This window comes from Equus przewalskii, chromosome X, assembly GCF_037783145.1.
Source record: "Equus przewalskii isolate Varuska chromosome X, EquPr2, whole genome shotgun sequence".
Lineage (NCBI taxonomy): Eukaryota > Metazoa > Chordata > Mammalia > Perissodactyla > Equidae > Equus > Equus przewalskii.
The window spans coordinates 26,041,659-26,063,270 of NC_091863.1; the positions used below are offsets into that span (position 1 = coordinate 26,041,659).

At 35.8% G+C, this 21,612-nt stretch overlaps 1 protein-coding gene across 8 annotated transcripts in view; it reads right to left on the reverse strand.

The window, feature by feature from the left end:
- DMD (dystrophin) overlaps positions 1-21,612 on the reverse strand; it is a 2,264,041-nt gene that overhangs the window by 1,011,743 nt on the left and 1,230,686 nt on the right. For all 8 annotated transcript variants that reach the window (XM_070604303.1, XM_070604310.1, XM_070604305.1 and 5 more), the window contains one exon: positions 11,670-11,817. In XM_070604303.1, the coding sequence (XP_070460404.1) occupies positions 11,670-11,817 (148 nt within the window). The remainder of the gene's footprint in view (positions 1-11,669; positions 11,818-21,612) is intronic.

A 21,612-nucleotide genomic window follows, 5' to 3' on the forward strand; every position in this document is an offset into this window, starting at 1 on the left:
TAGTAATAAAGACGTTATGTCTCATCCTTGCTGATAATGATATGATAAGATGGGTCTAATTAGGGTTATACACAAAGAGAAGTTTCATTTATCACTTCATAGCTTTAAGCCTTCTTAGGAGGGCGTTGTCCTGTAGCAAATGGTGAGTATTATTCTCTTTATTAGTTTCCTCGATAGTTATTAGGCAGACCTGTGATTTAACTTTTTTCTCAGTATCTCTAACTTCTAGCTGATGGTCAGTATACCACATGGTATTTGAATTTCAAGACCTTCATTTATTTGCCCTGTCATTTTAGGCAAAATATTTAACTTTTCTGAGTCTTGTAGAAAGTTATACCTTTTCTACTTGCTGGGATTGTTTTTTGAGAATCCCCAAAATAATATTTCTTATAATAGTTAAGTAGCAAGGCACTAAAATCAACTTTAAAAGCTAATAAGGAATTGGCAGGGCTAAATGTTCAAACTAGAACTTAGTGGTGGTACACAGGTTCTCTAAAATACAGGTAATCTTCCCCCCCACCCCCACCCCCACCCCCACCCCCACCCCCAGGAAGATTAGCCCTGAGCTAACATCTGCCAATCCTCCTCTTTTTTCTGAGGAAGCCTGGCCCTGAGCTAACACCACACCCATCCCCCTCCACTTTATATGTGGATGCCTATCACAGCATGGAGTGCCAAGCGGTGCCATGTCCACACCCGGGATCTGAACTGGCGAACCCGGGCTGTCAAAGTGGAACGTGCACACTTAACTGCTGCGCCACTGGGCCGGCCCCAAAATACAGGTAATCTTATGGGCAGAGTCATCCCTTGGGTAGGACAACTAACTGGTGGCCTCCTGAGCCCCGGGCATTGTGGACTGGTTGGTGTCATGTACTCCTCTTACCTGAACATCATTACAATTCTATTTCAAAATTTCTGTTCTTAACAATATCACAAAGAGACTATGAAAGATCTCAACAGCTCAGCCTTCTTCCAATGAAATTATCTTGGGTGGTTATGTATTGGTTGAATTGCCCTCAATACCCTTTTAGGGATAGCCCTGGTTATGAGGTTAGATTTTCAAATTCCTATGAACTACCGATTGGTAGGATTTCCTTATTATCGCATATATCTTAAACAAATGTCATAAGCCTCCATTAAACCTTCCTGAATAGCCTATTATTTTTTTTAAAACAATTGTGTTGTTTTAAAGTTAAAGTTATTTCAGCAATCTATTACTGGCATTTAAATATATATATGTTGTCCTTTTGTAAGCAACTTCAAAAGCCATATATTATTAAAAACAAATAGAAGTTCAAGGATAAAATGTTTGAAAAATGTGTTACTTAAAAATAGCAGTAAAATGGGATTTTCAAAATAAATCTACGTTAACCAGGATTTACAATACAATATAAGCCTGTACTATTAGTTGTAATGCCACGATTTGGAGAACTATGCTGGCACATTAAATTTATTCATTTTCACAGCCTGCAGACATTTTAATGTCTGAGTAGCAATAAGAACAAATTACCTAAAAACTTTTAATAGTGTATAATAAATTAAGACTGAATGGTAATGCAAAAGTGGGTACAACAGGACAAAATTATGAATCTCATATAATGATCCAACAACACTAAAAGTGTGGAAACAACATTGGTATTCTGGAATATACGACCACAGTTGATCCTAATTGTTTCTCTCTTGTCAAATAGAAATTGCACATCAATCTCAAAGTATTGCAAACTGTTCATCACATGCAAATGGTTATGTTTTGCAGGCTTTCCAAGGGGACTCAAACTTCCTTACAAAAGGAGCCAGGCTCTGTCGACACTAGGTTTCCATTAGAGTTCTTCATTTATAAGCAACAGAAACCGCCTCTGCCAATAAGGAGATTCATGAGAAGGAAATGGAGGGGTTCACAGGATTGAAGGGAAAATCAAAAACTCAGGCTTGGAACAGGCGGGACTCCAGAGGGTCCCCACAACAGGAGTAGCTCGTTGGTCTTGACCAGGCATTCTCAGTAGAATGGATGAACTCCAACTTTATCACTTAGCACAAGATTCAAAGTCTCAAGAGAGAATATATTTGACCAAGCTTAGGACCTGTTATGGTTAGGACCACTGAGATGGTGAGAGAAAGGCTCCGGCAGAATGACCTCTAGAACCATCTTAGACAGAATACTTAATTTATTATCCCACTAAGACTGCTCAGGTACTTAAGAGGAACTTGTGACGCTGTCAGTGAGGAGAACAGTTGCTATAAACTCTTCAAAACGACTAAGTCCACTACACACTATTTAAGTGATTTTAAAACCTATTTTATTTTTAATCAAACTCCTTCTCTTAATGCACTGAGTTGAAAGTTGACTCAAATATGAGTCTATTTTGATTCCTTTTTCTGTTACCATGACTTTCAATTTGTTTTATGAGCATGGTCCAAGTCCATTTCCCTGTTACATCAAGTAACAAAGAATGTTTAAAGAGAGGGTAAGAAGGGCACTTGCATTTTTATTGCAACATTTTATTACTCTATCTTCTAAAGCAAGAGTTAGCAAACTTTTTCTGTAAAGAGCTACACAGTTAATATTTTGGGCTTTGCAGGTCACATAGTCTCTGTGGTAGCTACTTAACTCTGCCTTTGTAGCAAGAAAGCAGACACAGACAACTTGTAAATAAATATGTGGTTGAGGTCCAATAAAACTTTATTTACAAAAACAGGCAGCTGGCAGGATTTGGCCCTTTAAGTTTGCTCTTTGAAATAATTTAATATTCATAGGATCAATAATATTAAATGTACTATGTATAACTTAAAATTCATTTCATTGCTAGTATTCTGAGGGATGTCACAGGAAAGATACTTACTCCTAATAATAACCAGTTCAATGTTCCACATCAAGTGCTAGATTCTATGATAGCACATTAGACTGATGCTTGTTTCTCTGAAATATTCCTCAAAATGTGTCTGATTAGGCAAAATGAATGGCTAAATCTAGGGCAAGGAGGGAACTAAAACTTGAAGGACCATGAAGTTATAAACTAAAATTATCTGTTGATAAAAAGAAATAGTGAATCAATAAAGCTTCAAGGGGAAATATGTCACCATATACAAATGCATTCATAGCAGATGTATCTACTATTTTTCAGTTACTCATGTCCCTGAATCTTTCCTCCTTCTTAGTTTTGATCAGAATGCCTTAATACAAATTCATTGCCAGTAAAGTTCTGTCAATTATAGCTTCACAAAAGGGCAAGAATTTAAAAATTTGTTAACTATCATGTTTGCAAACAACCCCGGTCTCTGGCTTATACCTATAATTTGGTTATATAGTCGGAAGATTTACCATTCTTATGACTAGATACCCGCTATTCAGCTTGATGAATAGTTCATCCTGAACCAACTCATCTGTGAACAGGCCTCTTGTACTGTAATTTGTCAATTTTATCATCGTTCAAAATTTACAACTTATGTCAGAACATTTTCTCACTCTCTTTGTATGACTTGTTCATAGCTAACTCTTTCCTTATGCTGCCTTTCAGAGTATTGCTCTTTCCTGGTTTTCAAAGTCATGTTTTTCCAATTGAGTCTGGGAATCCCAGAGGTGTAATTGAGGAGTGTCAAGAAGGACAAAGGGACACAAATAACTGCTATAGAAAAAATACTTCGATTTCCACTAGGCAGGTTCCAGGACTTTCTGGAGTGTTCACACATTGCCATGTGTTTCCACTTTGGCCTTGATATGCTGAACTTATGAGGCTGTGAGCTTATAAAGGGAAAAGGAGCTCTTTGCCAAGTCTGTATCCCTGGGAGCAAGCAGTGTCGGCCTTGCACACAGTAGGCTCACACTAAATGTTTATTGAATGGCTTCTGGTATTTACGATATGCTCAAAAGCCAAGAGAATGGAGCCATCATGTTGTTAAACTGTCAGCAAATACGAGAATTTCAAGTACGCTGTACAAAGAAGAGGAGAGGGCAGCTAAAAGTAAGGGAGAATTTCTTGGATACCAGATGGGGTAAAAATGGCAGGAAGGACAAGTTTGGGATAGTTTGCCTCAGGGAATAATGCAATGAAATATAATTCTTTCATTTACCCAATTATTCATTATAATGAGTGTTGTATGTTCTATATATGAAGAGATTGTTCTATTTACTGAGGATGTATTGGTGACCAAGAAAGACAAGGTTCCCGCAAGATTTACATTCTAATGGGAAGTATAGGTAATAAATGTGAAAACATATATTACAATTTCAGCAACTGACAATGTGATGAAGAAAGTAAAGCAGGATAATTTGGAGAGAAGTTAAGCCTGTATGCGTGTGTGTATGATCTCTTTAATACAGAAGAAGTTACAAAAGGCATCTGAGAAGATAACATTAGCACATGGACATTTATAAACAGAAAAACGTACAAAAGTCCTGAGAGGGAAAGGATTGGGACGTAGGAGATAAGGACTGGGGATAGGGTAGAACCCTCAAGCAAAGAGAAAAGCAAGTATAATAGTAGGAACAAGTAGTAGAAGGAATAGTAAGAAGGTATCTGAGAAGAAACAGCAAGAAGATCAGTGTGGCTGGAACATCCTCTTTACCAAGTATTGCACTCCATGAAAATTACCTATATTAGCATTAATATTATGTTTAATTAAATAATAATTTCTGCTTCACGTTGATTCTATGTTGATGTTGATGTTCTTCAATTTGGAATTTGCAATTAGCATGCTTCACTTTTTTTTTTTTATAGATTGTTACTCTCTGGATAATTTCCTACTCTAAGAATGGGAATCCCTTAGGGATGCCATGTTTTTCATGCATTTTAAGCAGTTCTTTACTGCTGTGGTTATTACAGTAAGTTATAGTTTTTGTTCTTGCTTCTTTCCCATAATGTATGGCAATCTGTCATCTTCTTAAACATGCCATGCTGGACAACAGAACTTTAAGAACAAGCCATTGAAATTACCCAATTACTTTAATATACTTATTTTATGAAAGACACATTTGATGGGCAAAAATTTAGAGCCCCTTTCTGAATTTCTGCACTGTGCCAAACTTCCAATAAATCTGTTATTTACTACTTCTCAAAAGATGCATAGGAGCCAAGAAGTTGTAGAGGAGTTTCTAAGCAGCAATAAAAGGCTAACAATATTTATGTAACAATGAAGGGCCCAACTGTTTAACTGTATTAAGAGACTGAATCCTCATGCCACTACCAGCTAATAATGTTGAGACGCTCACTTTAAGATATGTTTTCATACTTATACATTGCTGTAACCCTAAAGCAAGTGACTAGAGACAAATTCTCTTAGTAGTAAATTTTCACGCTGATTCCCTTGTTAGTGTACATCCTCTAGTTACTGAAACCGGGAGAGCTTTGTGACCACCAAACGAAATCTTATGAAATTTTATTACTGCTGGGAAAATATAAAGGGCCAGCAGTAGTATGAGTTAGTCTTAACATTGGGGTCCCAATGAAGGGCAACAGATGGCAGAAATTTTTACTCAAGTGATTTTTCCATCAAAGTTTCTATCAGCATTTGAGTCCCAGCAGTGCGGCTGTTAAGAAGCCGTCAAACTCACCAGCCAGCTGGTGAAATCAGCACTGTAAAAACTGACTATATAGAAAACATACTTGCATTCAATTTGATCTTTTACACCATACGCCTTTTTCTAGATAACCTTTGATTTAGTCCATTTTAATTCAAAGTCAGTTATCTCCTATAGAGTCCTTTGAGGGAGTAGATTATCAATTAGGTACGAAAGTACAGCCAATAAAAATACAAAGACTCACTCTCTGTAACAGATAGTGTCAGTGACCTATGCACATCCATTCCGCACTCTTTGTTTCTGGGCAAGCCAACGGTTTTTCAAAAACGGCACCTGCTACTTGAGGGCTTTCTGGACTGCTAGCTCAGAAAGCAGGGTGAGAAGAATTAGAAACTGGGTATTTCCACTAAGAGGAAGACAGCCTTTTCATGGACTCACTTGTCTCAAACTTCTGGGCAGGAGTTATCCAACTCCAGCTCTGCGAATCTAAACTTGTAAGAATTCGATTCTTCACAAAGTGCTTTATAATTTTTTCCATCACAAGCAGTCATGGTACCATGGAGTTGAAGAACAGCAAAACTTATCTTTGACACTCTTAGACTCTTCTTTCTTTGCCTTCCCTTCCCCAATCCAAGACACCAGTGCCAGTTTTTCTCCATTTATCTCCTAATCTGAGAGATCACAATAATGATCTCATGCTACAACTACAGAGTTTATGTGTAATTTTCCATTCTCCATGCAAATTTCCAATTTGAGAAAAGAAAAAGTGTATTTTGCTTAACTGGAACACGAATTTAAACTACAAGTTTTTTGAGATTTGATGGTGAACATGAACATTACAATATGACATTTAATACATGTTGACTTAAGTATCCACAGTCACAATGAATTAAGATTTATCATCACGTTAAAGAGTGCAGTTTTAAATTGAATGTATTACAACAATATGTATAAGTATATTGTACATCTACCCTATAACATATATATTATAGAGGTGTAAAACACAGTACACTGAAAGATATAGCAGAAAACTTCTTAACATTAAGAAGATGATATCTTGCCTGAAAACAGCAAACTCATATCAAAATAACACATTGCTGTTTCACTCGCTATGTTTGCTTAACATTTGTTGATTTAAAGCCTAAGAAGTTTCATCTAAACAAGCCCATTTGTTTACTTCTTCAAGTTGATTTCAAATGCTTGCTTATGGCAACATTCTTTAGAAAATGCTGTTAATTTTTAACATGGTTCACTAAGCAGCATCACCCCATAAAATAAAGAGGCTCCATATCCATTAATAGCAAGAATATCCCACTCTTTGAAATACTCAATCTAATTAGGTGATTTTTATCATTCCTACTGTCAACTTTAAGAATTTTCAACCATTGTAAATAACTACCCATATTTTAGAACTTATTTCTTTCTACTCCAGAAGAACATGCAGAGCTAAACATTAGGCATGTTATGATTTCCACTTTTCTGTTTTCACTCAAGGTACTTGTTGGCACACCATTCACTCTGTCACTATAGGAGTTAACATTAGTTTCATAACTTTCCTTCATGGTGCTCAGCTTTCCCTTTGAAAACTCCCATTAGCATTTCTTCTTGTTAGTTCTAAAATGAGTAGGCAGAAATACCAGCTATCTGAGAAGGATACGTTGGGCTGAATTGAAATTTTTCTCAATTTCTAATCCAAGAGCTACACTTTGAGAAAACGTCATAATTCATAAAGACAAAGTTTAATGAAATTGCTGGGTTGTTCAATCTGCAATTCAGATGTTTCGGGACAGTAATTTGGTAAATAAACTTTTGTTTTTATAGATATAGGCTAATAATTTATGAAGCATGATTAGTTATAATAAGATCTTACATTTAATGAGTAATTATTTTGTGGAAAATGAAATTCTAAGTGCTTTATGCACATCTCATTTTTATTCCTACTTAAGAGAAGAGAAAGCAGAAACACGGAGAGACTTAAGACACTTTCCCAAGATTCTGTAGCTATTAAGCTAACGGAGGTGGGATTTGAACCCACACTTTCTGAACAGGACTTCCACCCACTTAGCTAATCTTCTAAGCTTCTATTAGAGCCTAATGTGGCATGTTAATATTTTTGTGGGTGATAAAACTTTGCATATTCATTCAATTACTGCTTGTTGAATGAATACATAAAGAGATGCATAAATAATTGAATGAATTTATTAACAAACCAATTTTTGGTCGCAAATAACGATTGATATTTTCTCCTATGAAAATATGATACTTTTAAAGAGGTTCCCCATGGTGGCATGACATATTTATTTAGAATGTCTTGAAAAATATTAATTCATATATTTAATTTTATCATTCATTTGTGAGAGAGAAAAAAATAATTGAGTTGCATGGAACCAGACCATCTTTCTGGTATTGGCTGTTACTTTATTTTGAATGACAACACCAAGTACCAGTAGGACACTGATTTGTCTTTGTTAAAGTTACAAAGATAAATAAAATGCAGTTTCATAGAAATATATATAGACAAGCTTACAACATATACATGTTTTTTATTTTATTTCATATTGAGACATGATATCTTTGCTGAAAATTATACATATGAGGCTTTAAACTCCAGCATACCCCTGTAAATACTTGTTTAGTATATGGGCTGCTTGGTCGATTTTCCTCAAAGTAATCATTATTGTTTCATTCCAAAAAATCTGTCTGCTGCTAACATGTATCATCTACATTCTGTTTCCTAAAATAATTTCCTAGCAAAACTTTAAACTCTTTCTCTTATTCATTATTAGTCAATCAACAACAATGATGGCCAAGATAGCTGAAATTACCAAAGATTCCATTTGTCTTACCAATTGAGGTGGCTTACAGTCTCTTTCTGGACCCTTTTTCTGAGACTTACCAGAATGGAAAGATAACCTTTCATCTTATGCATGTGTGTATGTGTGCATGCATGTATCCACATGTGCATGATGTTGGACTTTCCTAATCACCAGGAAAAAAACACCTTAGCTGTTTAAAGGATTTGCAACATAATTTACAGTTCCTTAGCTAGAAGAACTCTTCCCCGGACATCCAGAATTTCCTCTTATTTCATTTATAAATTGAGTGAAAAAGAGACTAAATAAAACTCTTTCTAAAAATTCTCCAATTAAGGGGAAAATTTTGATAAAATGTTTATCAATTTCAACTAGACCACATTGTCAAGAAGTGGGAATCTTTAGACATTCTCAAGACATTTAAAATAATTATATAGTTGCAAGACTGTGTATAAGTGAACATACTAAAAGATCAAATGACATGACAATTGTTTGTTTTGGACTTCTGTTTCTGGCCAAGTTGGAGTAACAGGTACCAGATTTAACTTCTTGGCTAAAAAAGTTAAAAAATGGATAAAATATATGAAACAATGGTTTTGAAGACATTGGACATCAGGCAATGAAAGAGTGATCTCTGAGAAATTAGATACAAATGAGGTGTGCCCTACGATTACCCAAGCTTACTGTCTGGAGAGAGTTCCAGGCTATAACAGATGACGAAGGAACCCTCACCAGAAGGGCTCCTTGAGTTAAGGAAATGGAGCTGGGACTCCAAGGAGGCCAAGGTGGCTAGAGTTCACAGGGCAGAGTACCAGAGATGAGAGACACAGAGAGAACATTGAAATCTGCAGAGAGCTCCCTTCCAGTCTTCAGCTGAGTCCTGATCAGCTCATACATGTGAGGAAACTACCCACAACTAGAGAAAGAACTACACAAAAGGATTAAAGGGAACAATCACCAGAGCTCACATATGGCTAGGAATAGTGTCTGTTCCTGCCAGCCACAGTGAACCTCATCATTCACAGGTTATCAAAGAGAGTACTCAGGAGGGTTTTGCCTCAGTAGTGGGGCAAAATTAGCCCTAGACTTACGCTGTTCTGCTCAAAACTCACAAAGTATAAAAGGAAGATGCTCAAAAGATCAATTGTTTCCAAGTGAATTAACTATGGCCCAGAACAAAGGTCAAGAATACTTAACTGCACAAAAATATCAAGCGCTCAACAAGTTAAAATTTACAACAGCTGGCATCCAATCAAAAATGACCAGCCATCCAAATAAGCAGAAAAGTAACCCCCATATGAGGAGGAAAATCCATTTAAATTGACTCCAAATAGACACACCTGATAGAATTAGTAGGCAAGAACATTATAACAGTTTTTATAGCTATATTCCATATTTTCAAGAAGGTAGTGGAAAGGTTGACGTGCTGAGTAGAGACATGGAAGATATAAAAACTTCAACAATGATCACACTTCAACAATGTGTTGAATCATACAAAACAACAATGTCCAAGGCTAAAACTATACACTAGATGGGATCAACCACCGATTGCATATCACAAAAGATTAGATTAGTCAACTTGACAATAGAAATTTTCATTTAAAATGAATCATAGAGAAAAAAGACTGAAAATAAAAAGAACAGAACATCAGTGAGTAGTAGGACAGCATTAAGCAGCTTAAGGTTTGTGTAATCAGAGTCCCTGAAAAGGGGGAAGGGACAGAAACATATTTTTTTTAAATAATGCTTTAAAAATTTCTAAGTTTGATGAAAACTATAAACCCAAAGATCCAAGAAGCTTGACAGATCTCAAGAACAAGAAACATGAAGAAAAATATACCAAGGCATATCATAAACCAATTACTCGATTCCCAAAAGCACTCCCTAATAAACTGTCTGTATGCTAATCTTCATCTCAGAGTAGGCTTCCCAAGGATGCCAACCTGAAATATGTGCTAAAATCTATATCAAAACAATTATCCTCTGTGGAGTAGAATGGCGGTATCGATATACTTCTACATTAATTTTTTTCATAATGAGTATACATTATTTTTATGATAAAAAAGATTAAAACTATATAACTACCTTGTGTCACATATCTTTGGAAGTGGCAAGAAGTTTATATATCTCCCAAAGAACACCTTATATGACACTTATATTTCTGCCTTTAAGCCAGAGGCCTGATGCTGCATACATCAAAATTCACTTTAGTGCTATTACAGAAGCTATTTTCTGTATGACGGCAGATGGGAAACCCATGAATTTCCTCTACCTCCAGTGCCAGTGCTGATGTGTATACAAATTTGATTGATATACATATAATTACATAAATTATTCATTTTCTATGTTTACATAGCTTACATATACATAGGTATTTAAATGCTTACTTTCTTAATATCAAAAGATATATTTGCTATGCAAAAGATACCTGAGAATAAAGAACTGAAAAGTTGAATATGATATTGATTTTATGAATCCAGCATTTTGAAACGTCTGAACTATTTAATAAATTATCTTTTTCTTTGCTTTTACCTGTCTTAATCAGTATTTTCTGGCAATAAAAATTGGCTACAATCCAAATCCACTCGACTGATAATTGCTACAGGAACAGTTCGAGCTAAAAATATTTAAGATTTGGTATAATAAACAAAATATTTCTTATACCTAAACTATATACTTTATAGCCTAAATTATCACCTCCACAATCCAATTTATCTTTATCTGTATACTCAAAAGCCACAGCAAGTTGAAATTAAACTATACACTGGTTATAATCCATATGTTGCATTTCCATTAACATAAACCATAAAAAAGTCAATAAGTACCACCAATTAACTCTGCATTGTTTTGGGCTCTGGATTATCTCAGAAGGCAATTTGTTCAACAGAATATATAGAAATATTGCTACATCACCACAAATTATCTTTAGGAAAACAGAACTGTAATTTTATCATGATGACTATTTCTAGGAACTACATTATTGCTAAGTATACCACAAGTTCTCCTTCTGGACAGGAGCCAACATAAGGCAAAAACACACACTGCCCCAAAGCCACAGGGCAGTCTGCTGTAAGATGCTTCCCTGTATCACAGATTCAATTATACTTTGCAGTTCATCAGATAAACCAGTTATATCTAGGCTAACCCTCATCCTGACTCAAAAAGTCCACAGCACAGTCTCCCAACTGATCATTATGACGATGTTCTAGTATATGTAGTGATGACAACTATAAATCAAGAATTATAAATTTCTGTCATCCTTCACAACCTGAATGTAAAGCAGTCATGATATTGTGATGAAAATAAAGACAGTTTGAAAAAAAGAGATCTCAAAAACTGACCTTAAGGTACCATTTGTATTTGGCATGCTCCCAATTCTCAGGAATTTGTGTCTTTTTGAGAAACTGTTCAGCTTCTGTTAGCCATTGATTAAATATCTTCATATCGTAATGAAATCGCCGCCATTTTTCAACAGATCTGTCAAATCGCCTAGAGGTGGAAAACACGGATCAAGAAAAATAAATGGATTATATAAAACACAATATATGGTCATAGCATATATTTTTATTACATTGACAAGGATATTATTTTGACGGTTTCTCACATTTGTAGGTTTCAATTTCAATTAACAGAAAAAATTAATATTGAATAGAAAGGAGGAATTAAAATAAAAGGCTATAATTTTTCCCTTTAAAATTAAATACATTTCTTGATTGAAACAAAGATAAAGACAACTATTATGGAGTATTAACATTTTCTTCCCTATGAGGATATTTGTGTTTTAAAAAATTCCAGAAATTTCAAAATATATTAACATCTATTAAATTAAATATTTCCAAGCTAGATATTCAATTTCAAAATATTTTTTGGATCAAAATCAAGTGATCTCATAAAGTCTATCAATTTCAATATTACTCTTGATTAAAAACAGTCTATTCATTAAGATCCTTAAGCATCCAGGATGATAGATATAACTTATATCGTAGGCTCAGATGTAAGCAATGAACCAACTAACTGATATACTAGTCTAAACCAGGTGATGACTGTTGTCTTCCTTTCTTCTTCTTTATTGTATCCACTAACATTTTAAATTAGAACGCCAAAGAAACTTAGTGAAAGGTAGGTAATGTGTTAATATCTCATATGAAAAGAATACTAAGAAGGAGGTATTTGGTCGTGTTCCCATCACAGAAGAGACCGGGGCCAAAATGATATGTGTCAGGTCTTTAGGTTTACCCTAAGACAGTTGCACATAAGAATCACCTGGGGGGATAAAAAAAAAACAACAATAAAACACTGATTCTGGGACCTCACTCTAGACCAATTAAATCTGTATCTTTGGAGGTGGGACCTGACATTGGTATTTTAAAAAGCACCCAAGTGATTCTAATGTGCAGTCAAGGGGGAAAAACACCCTATAAAGTAAGTTTTAACGTCTTATGGGGCTTATGATCTACTGGGTCTCCCAGGGCCTGTCCAAACAAGTATTTGCTAGCACTAAACTAAAAGCCATCCTGAAGATTCCTGGCTGTAGGGCTACCTCAGTGCACAGTGGTCTGTCATAGTTCTCTGAGTTCTACTCTGAAGACGCAATGGATTATAGTTTTGAACATCTTGACATCTTCTCAGATGTTTACCTCCATTTAGGAACTTTAATTTTCGAACTTCAATAATGCTGCAGCTTCCTACTGTTTTGTTGGGAAGGTAACAGAATTCACACCTATTAAACCATAACTATGAGCCGGTCACTGGGCTCTGTGCTTCATATATCCAATTTCACTGACTCCTGCAACATAATAATTATTATTCTCACTTTCCACTGGAGAAAACTGAGAGGCTGAGTAACTAGCCAAAAGGTAAATAGATAGTAAATAGCAAAGAGGGAATTCTAACTCAGTCTTTGTTTCCAATGGTGCCTTTCATCACCTCACATGCTCTTTCCTGAGATTTCCTTGTTTTCATGTTGAATTCTCACCTTACCAGTTAATTCAAAGTGATAGCTGTAGGGCTTTTTGTCCTTATTTTTCTTCTTTATTATCTTCCAAATATTTAATTATGCATCTACATGTACATTGCATCTATCAGACATTGCATTTAATGATTAACTATATTTCTTACCTTAAAAATATCTAAAACAGTATTTTGGTAGCATTAAAAAGGCAGCCAGTGGTAGCCAAAAGAGGTAGTCTCTAACTATAGCTAGTTTAAGATAAGAATTCTGCCTTTAATAACTAATGGCATTCTAGAGTTGATCACATATGATATATCCATCAGCCACAAAATGATCTTGGAAATGTTTTGCACATTCAATAATAGTTTTGTTTTCATATATTTTCAGTGGTCTCTAATGCACAATAAATGACTTAAGAATACATCTTAAGAATTTATTCTCTTTAAAAAAGAATTGTACATTGCATATGTCTTACATGCACTTGTATCATTGCAGTCACAGAGTTGTTAAATGAGAATCTAAAAAATGATAAGGCACGGTTGGCAATTGTTCCATCTTGGTGACGCTGTAGTTTAATTTACATTATTTCTATGTTGTCCAGTTTTTCTACAATGTGCATTTCATACTTTGATATTCAGAAAAATACAATAATTTAAAAATAATTTTAAAAGGCATTCTCACATGCTAACAACTACCACCTCCAACTCTCTTCCCACTTCCATAGTTTGAGAAACAGGCAGAAGCTAACCAGAGCACAGAGGAGTTGTCATTTGGTCATAATTTACCATTCCCCCCTTGTAGCAGTCATCAGTCTCCTTCTTATTTTGTTTTTTTTCCTACCCAATTACCAGAATAATCCTCCTGCCAACCCTTTCAGCTACTGGGAGGTGATTGTTTCTCCAACATTTGTGCTATAAATATCCACTCTTCATTCCAGGCTGCTGCACAGACATGTCCTTCCAACACTCACCACACTGGCAATTACCATCTTCCACCAGATTTCACAAAGCCTCCTCCCACCTCAACCACTCTTCCTCTTCACCGATTATCTTTCCTTTAAATTCCCCAAGAGGTGAAAACCATAAGGGCCCATACAGTTGATCACATTACCCCTGGCTCTGCACGACAGAGCTGGAGGTAGGAAGAGAAGGAAAACAGGCTGAGGACCCGAGGTTCTATATCCACATCCTTGTTCCCAGGCCACAAAATAAGACAGGATGGACTTGCCAGCCACACAGGACTATCTGCAGTTCCCCCAAACCCTGCTACTGCCTCCTGACTTTGGGACTTTGCACTTTAGTCCCATATTCCTGAAATGCCCTCCTTCCCTTTTGTTCCCTTATCCCCAACTCTGCAGTCCAACCTTTGCATACTTAAACACTTGGTCTGAACTACTTGTACTGTCACTTTGTAAATATCTAAATATAGAGTATTCGATATAGCCTGCAACTGCTAAAACTTTGAAAACTGTAAAGTTGATTTAATTTTATTATTAAAATTAATGTTAAAATGAGTAACTCTATTCAAACAAAATGTTAAAGAATAAAAGCATGCACTTTACACATGATGGCCTTTAATGTGAGTAATAATATTTTAAACTCCATTTCAAGCATCACATAAAATTTTAAAATATACTTTTCAGCATTTTAATATGCATTAACAGCAAAGCCTAAATCTATTCTTGAACTTACTATGTAAAATTTTATTTTTTATCATGACTACTTACAAACTTAAACTCTTTCCCACCAAGGAAAATTCCAAATGAATAGATACAAATTTTGCCAGTTTTACAATATTAAATTTATAAATTTAATCTCTAACCACTCACTATGCTCCTCAAATTCCTCTCAGTCCATTAATTGGACAGTCCATGATTGAGGAAAAAGGCAGCAACAACTGGAAACACATAGAGATAGTAAAAATAGCCTTCAGGGAAATAATTATAAGTTTTATCCTTTATATTACATTATTACTAGGGGAAAAGAGTTGTTGCTTTTTTTCCTGGCAGAAAGAGGAAATGTAGACCCAACTACATATAGGACAAAAAATACAAGTATAAACATATGGATAATAAATCAAGTGATTTTAAAATTTTGCAAATATTAAAATTCTTATTCACTATGCAAGCAGGATTTAAAATTACACTGCTGCTTCATTTATGTGCAGCATAACTTATTTCCTGCTGTTCTAAATCAAGTTAGTCAGATTATTCTCGAGCATAAATTACACTTAGGGAGTAATTTAGGTACTTTGGGACACACTTTAACACTTTCAGGCCATGAAGGTGGTATTCAATTCCATGCGATCGATTTAAATAAATAACTCCCTAGTAGCCTCTGACATATCCATTGTGGCTTTATATTTAGATCTGCACACTCAGCATTGGGCTGCTGATTAGTTCCTCCTACATATTTCATCATTGATGAGGTGAGTGAGAAGGGTCTGGGTTGAAGGCTCATGGTCCAAACTGTAGGTGCTGATAAACAAAAGTTAAATTGGTTATTTGCCCCAAACTATAGTATCTTACTCCCCTCTGCAGCCACCCCCCCATCCCTGCTTCCCCAGTAATAAATTTAGTAAAACCTAGGTGTACTAGGAGTTGTGAAGTTTTTTCTATAGAACCTGACTCACTCTGAGGAAGTCTTCTATGGCTCTACCTCTCCTCACCCCTCCCATACTCCTTTTACTTCTTACTCCTAGGACACCGCCTTAGATTTCTGGGCTAAAGTCTGTCTTCTCATGCCTAAATTATATACTGAGTCCGGATCCATACATGTGTAATTAGACTTCACTCCAGCTGTCTGACTGTCTCACTGAAACCACTCATTGGACACAGGCTTGTACCTGAACCCATGCCCTTGCCTCCTCAGGCAGGGAGAGCACAGTGGTCAGACTGCCTAGGTTGGAATCCTGGTTCCACCGTTTACTGTGTGGCCCTAAGTAAGTAAGTGACCTTTCTGAAAAGTGATTATAAAAGTACTGCTTACCTCCTAAGGTTAATTGTGTGAGTTACATGAAGGAATGTATTTAAATTTCTTAGAACAGTGTCTGGCAGTGTTCAACAAATACGAGTAGTAGTTTTTCTATTATTACTCTGCCTCTACTTGGCTTAGGTTTACAAATGCAAATCAAATCACCAATAAATAATGCAAGCCATATCAGTATCTCTCTGGTGCGGATCAGACACATAAGAAAGAAAGGACTTTGTCTTTATCTTTAGGATTTAAAGCCTGTTTTCAGAAGCTGAACCAGCATAGAATCCATGGTTGACCATGCCTCACTCTGAAAATGCTGTATATATTTGTTTATTTTTTAAACACCTTTTATTGTGAAGCATAACTAATAAACAGAAGAATATGTACAATCCCACGTTACCATAACCCAAGCCAAAAAATTAAAAAAAAATTTCCAGCAGCCAGAAACTCCTCTTAAACCTCCTCCCAATCACTATTCTCTCTTGCCCCTACAAACTCCCCCTTAACTTTCATGGCAATCTTTCTCTTAGAGCTTTGTAATTTAAATATGCATTCCTAACACTAGAGTTTGGTTGTATGTTTTTTAACTTTCTATAAATGGAACTAAATAATATGTATTCTTTTGTGTGAAGGTTCATTTGATCGATATTATACTTTTAAGAATCATCCATGTTGTTGCTTATTCACTGTTGTAGAATATTCCATCGTGCTTTTGTTTTCATTTTCGACTGCTAATAAATGTTTGGGTTGTTTCTAGTTTGGGGCTACTATAATGTTGCTATAGACTGTCCCGTACCTGTCTCCTCGACTATGCACATGAGCGTTTCTGTAGAGTATATACCTAGGAGTGAAACTGATGGGCCACAGGTTAGACACCTTTTTTTTTTTAAGGAAGATTAGCCCTGAGCTAACTGCTGCCAATCCTCCTCTTTTTGCTGAGGAAGACTGGCCCTGAGCTAACATCTGTGCCCATCTTCCTCTACTTAATATATGGGACGCCTCCCACAGCATGGCATGCCAAGTGGTGCCATGTCCGCACCCAGGATCCAAACCAGTGAACCCCGGGCCACTGAAGCCAAACCTGTGCACTTAACTGCTGCGCCACCAGGCCAGCCCCCTAGGCACATCTTTAATATTATTAAATAGTGCCAAACAGTTTTCACTCTCAGCAGTAGGAGTATATGAAAGTTGACACGTCTATTTAGAATTTACTGTCCAAGTAGCAGTGTTTGAGAACTTCAATTGCTCCACGGTCTCATCACTACTTAGTACTGTCAGACTTTTAAATTTCAACCATTCTGGTTGGTATATAGTGACATTTTATTTTAGTTTTAATTTGCAATTCCCTGACTACTAATGAGGCTGGCAAACTCTATGTTTATCAGCAGTTTATTTAGATTTCTTATTTTGTGAAGATGACATAAGTCTTAGTGGTATTATAAAACATAAAACATATTTGTTATTTACTACAAAGTGATCATTCTATGCAAACCATCCAGGGGCCAGCCCCAGTGGCCTAGTGGTTAAGTTCGGCATGCTCCGCTTTGGTGGCCCAGGTTTGGTTCCTGGGCATGGACCTACGCTATTTGTCTGTCGGTGGTCATGCTGTGGTGGTGGCTCACATACAAAAGGAGGAAGATTGGCAGCGGATGTTAGCTCATGGTGAATCTTCCTCAGCAAACCGCCCCCCCAAAATTAAAAAACACCATCTGGGTCAAGATATAAAACATTGTCAGTAGCCCACAAGCCCTCTTTGTGCCTCTTATCACTTTTCAAGAACTTCTCTCAGTTTTCTATTGGATTGTCTGTTCTTAAAGATTTGTAGGAATTCTTTATCATTATGGATGCACATAGTTTATCAGTTACGTGTGTTCCAAATATCTTTTCCCACTCTGTGGCTTTCATTTTCACTCTCTTAATGTTGTCTTTTGATATACAGAAGTTATTAATATACAATATAGTTCAGTTTATTTTTATTTACGATTAGTGCTTTACACATCTATTTAAGAAATCTTCCTTCACCCAACATTCATTAACATATTCTCCTTTACTTTGTTGTAAAAGTTCTACTAATTTTTTTCTTCCCATTTATATCGGTAATACTCCAGGATTTTATTTTTATATATAATGTGAAATAGAATTATATATATTTTTTTCTCCTAAGCGGGAGAGTCTGTTTTAATTTTTAAGGTAAGGCATACGTGTGGAACAAAATAATGAGTGCGCAGGGAGAAGTAAGTCTCTGTCCCACTTTATAAAATTTTTATTTACAATTAGAGCATAACCAGAAGAGTTGGGGGGAATGTCTAATTTGAAATATTTATAGAGCAAGGCAAAGAAATAAACAAATACAGGGATATAAAGAGATAGCTTTCTCATTTGGTTTTATTGTTTTCCATATATCCATTGCTGGCATTTTTACAGCTCTGGATCGACGTTTTATTTTGTAACACCCTGTTTATTTTATCCTTAATCCTCTCTAGTTTGTGAGTCTGGTTCTCTGGCTTCAAACCAGTTTGGAGTGGTACTTTGATTTTAAGTTTCTCACAGTGGTTATAACACTTGAGTTTAGGAACTCATTCTCATGCCTTTATTCCCTCTCTTTACTGCTGAAATTCTACACATTTTATGTCCTGTTTCTCATAACAACTTCTCATTTATTGCCATATGAACAAACAGAAAAGATAAACTTTATTTGAACTGTATCACCAACATCAACACTTAATGTGACCTCTTTCCAATCATGGGGGACTCTTTGGCATACTTAAAGGAGACAAGGATATTTTTCCCTCAAAAAAATAACTAGCTCACCTAGTTACTATAGGTGAATCTCTTGGATTTCCTGTCTGGACATCTCTCTATACAATCTCGTTCACTTGTAAAGGTTCAACTAACATCTACAGCAGGGGTCGGCAAACTTAATCTGTAATGTTCTTGAGAAGAAATATTTCAGGCTTTGTTGGCCATGTAGTCTTTGTTATAACTACTCAACTCTGCCTTTGTAGCTTGAAATCAGCCATAGGCTGAACATAAGCAAATGGGTTTGGTGGGTCCCAATAAGACTTTATTTACAAAAACAGGTGTTGGGCCAGATTTGGCCCACAGGCTGTACTTTACCTACCCTTCATCTATAAACGGATTACCACATAGCCCCAGGTTCTGGCCCTTCCTGATCTCTATATCTGTTTTTTGGACTATCCTCACCAGAACATTCTATGTGAACTTCAAACATGACATGTTAACAATTCCTTATTTGCTCCTCTAAGTCTTTACTTATAATTTTAGTTAATGATTTCCAAGCTAGAAACCTTGAGGTCATCCTTTCCTCCTCCCTTTCTTTCTCATCAGGCTTGTCTCTCTATCCCATCAATTCCAAACTAGAAATGACTCTTTAATTTGGCCTCTTCCCTCTAGCCCCACTGCCATGGTCTTTTTTGAAACCCCCCAATAGCTTTTCCTTGCCATATTCCAACTCATCTCTCCCTATCATCAGTTTCAGACCACTGTTGAACCTATGTCTACACTGCAATCCCTTCTTCCTTTCTGGTTCCAACACAGACATTAACGTAACCCACAATATATACTACACTTTAAAACACCGAATATCTTAAAACTTCCATAACAATCCAAACTGCCCTTTTACTCTGGGCCTTTTGCTATATCTTAGAATGCCACCCCTCTACAATGTCACTTTATTCTGTGAGGCTTGTCTCCCCTGAAATTAGTTACTCCCTAAGACAAGCTCCCCTCATTCCGCAAAAATCTCTATCAACATACTACTTCATGTTCTAATTATGCATTTATAGAGCTGTCTTTCCCAGTAGACTATGAGACCCTTAGAGAAAGGAAGGTAGCTTATTCACCTTTGAAGTAATAGTACAAAGCAATGTCCCTGACACATGATACGTGTTTAATACATTTTTAAGTGAATGACTGAACAAAAGAGTTCATGAGTTGCGTGGGCTTTGTATATCCTCTGTGTTCCTTCGCCCTTCTCTTTTACAAATATCTTTGCCAGAGTCCAAAGTCCCAGCAAACCAATGACTGTGTAAAGGGTGTAATATTGGACAGTTCTGTCATGTTGGAAATATACTCAGGGTGTGCTATTCCTGCACTGCTTCTGAAAAAAAAATGTAGGATTATGCTAATATTAACCTAAAAATTATGCAATTTCAATGTCTTGATTTGGCACAATTAGCACCCTGTAAAAATATCCAAAGTAACAAAGATAGTTTGCTATTAGTGAGCTGTAATGTTACCTTTAATATTAGGATCTTTTGGAGAAATTAACTACAGAAATTGATTCAGCAGTCTAAATTAAATACTTTAAATTTCTTTAAAAGTTTCAGGTAACATTCTTTCTGAGAACTTGATATATTCATGGATCTCCTTTACAAAATATGAGCATTTAATTTAGTCTTAATTTACATATCTTCTAGTACATAGTTCAAATGAAGATAATACAGTGTTTGACATCACAGCTTCTAAATCTTATCTTTAATTTGTAGGCTAGAGGGGATACTTGAAATAAGGATGTCTTTCTCTTCATTCAAACACAACCAGATATAATTAACGTAGGAAATTTTACCTAGAAATAGCAGCAAAAGCAGTCATAGCCATAGATATGTGCTAAGCACTCTTCTACACACTTCAGATTCAGTACAGGATTTAATATTTTCAACAACACCTTAGGGTAGGTACTATTATAATATTCATTTTGCAGATGAGAAAACTGAGACTTTGGGAAGCTAAGTAACTTTGGGAGGCTAATATTTCTCAGCAGGAATGCAAAGGAATAGTATAGTTAAATAAGAGTAGTTTATATATTTTTCTTGGTGTCATTAGGATCCATATTACCTCATGGAAGACAAGAAATCCTACTTCTAGAACATACCGTCCTCTAGGCCATAAAGCATGTTGTTATTGTTCAATTCCACTCCTATATTTCTGAGCACCATAAATCTTATATTTAAAAAAGAAAGGATTCATAAATGATGTAACCTCCTTTTAAAGCAGTATCGTCTCAAACTAACATCTCTTCCTTATAGCCACTTCTCATTGTATATCACAATGAGTAGATGAGTATACCACAGTCTCAAATCAAATGGAATTTATCCTGTTTGTCCATGAACATCCTTGAGGGTTCCTCACCTTTTCTTTGTTTTCTGCTTTGTTCAGATTATTTCTTGTCTTTAAATGCTATTTCTCCTAGATTTTCTGACCAGATATAACTTCTTCCATGAGAAAATTTCTGATGCTCCCAATTCTAAGTAATAGATCCTCTCTTTGAATTTCCCTAACATTCTTTTTGTCCTGCTTTAAACAATTTATTCCATTCTAATTTATGTTGGTGTCATT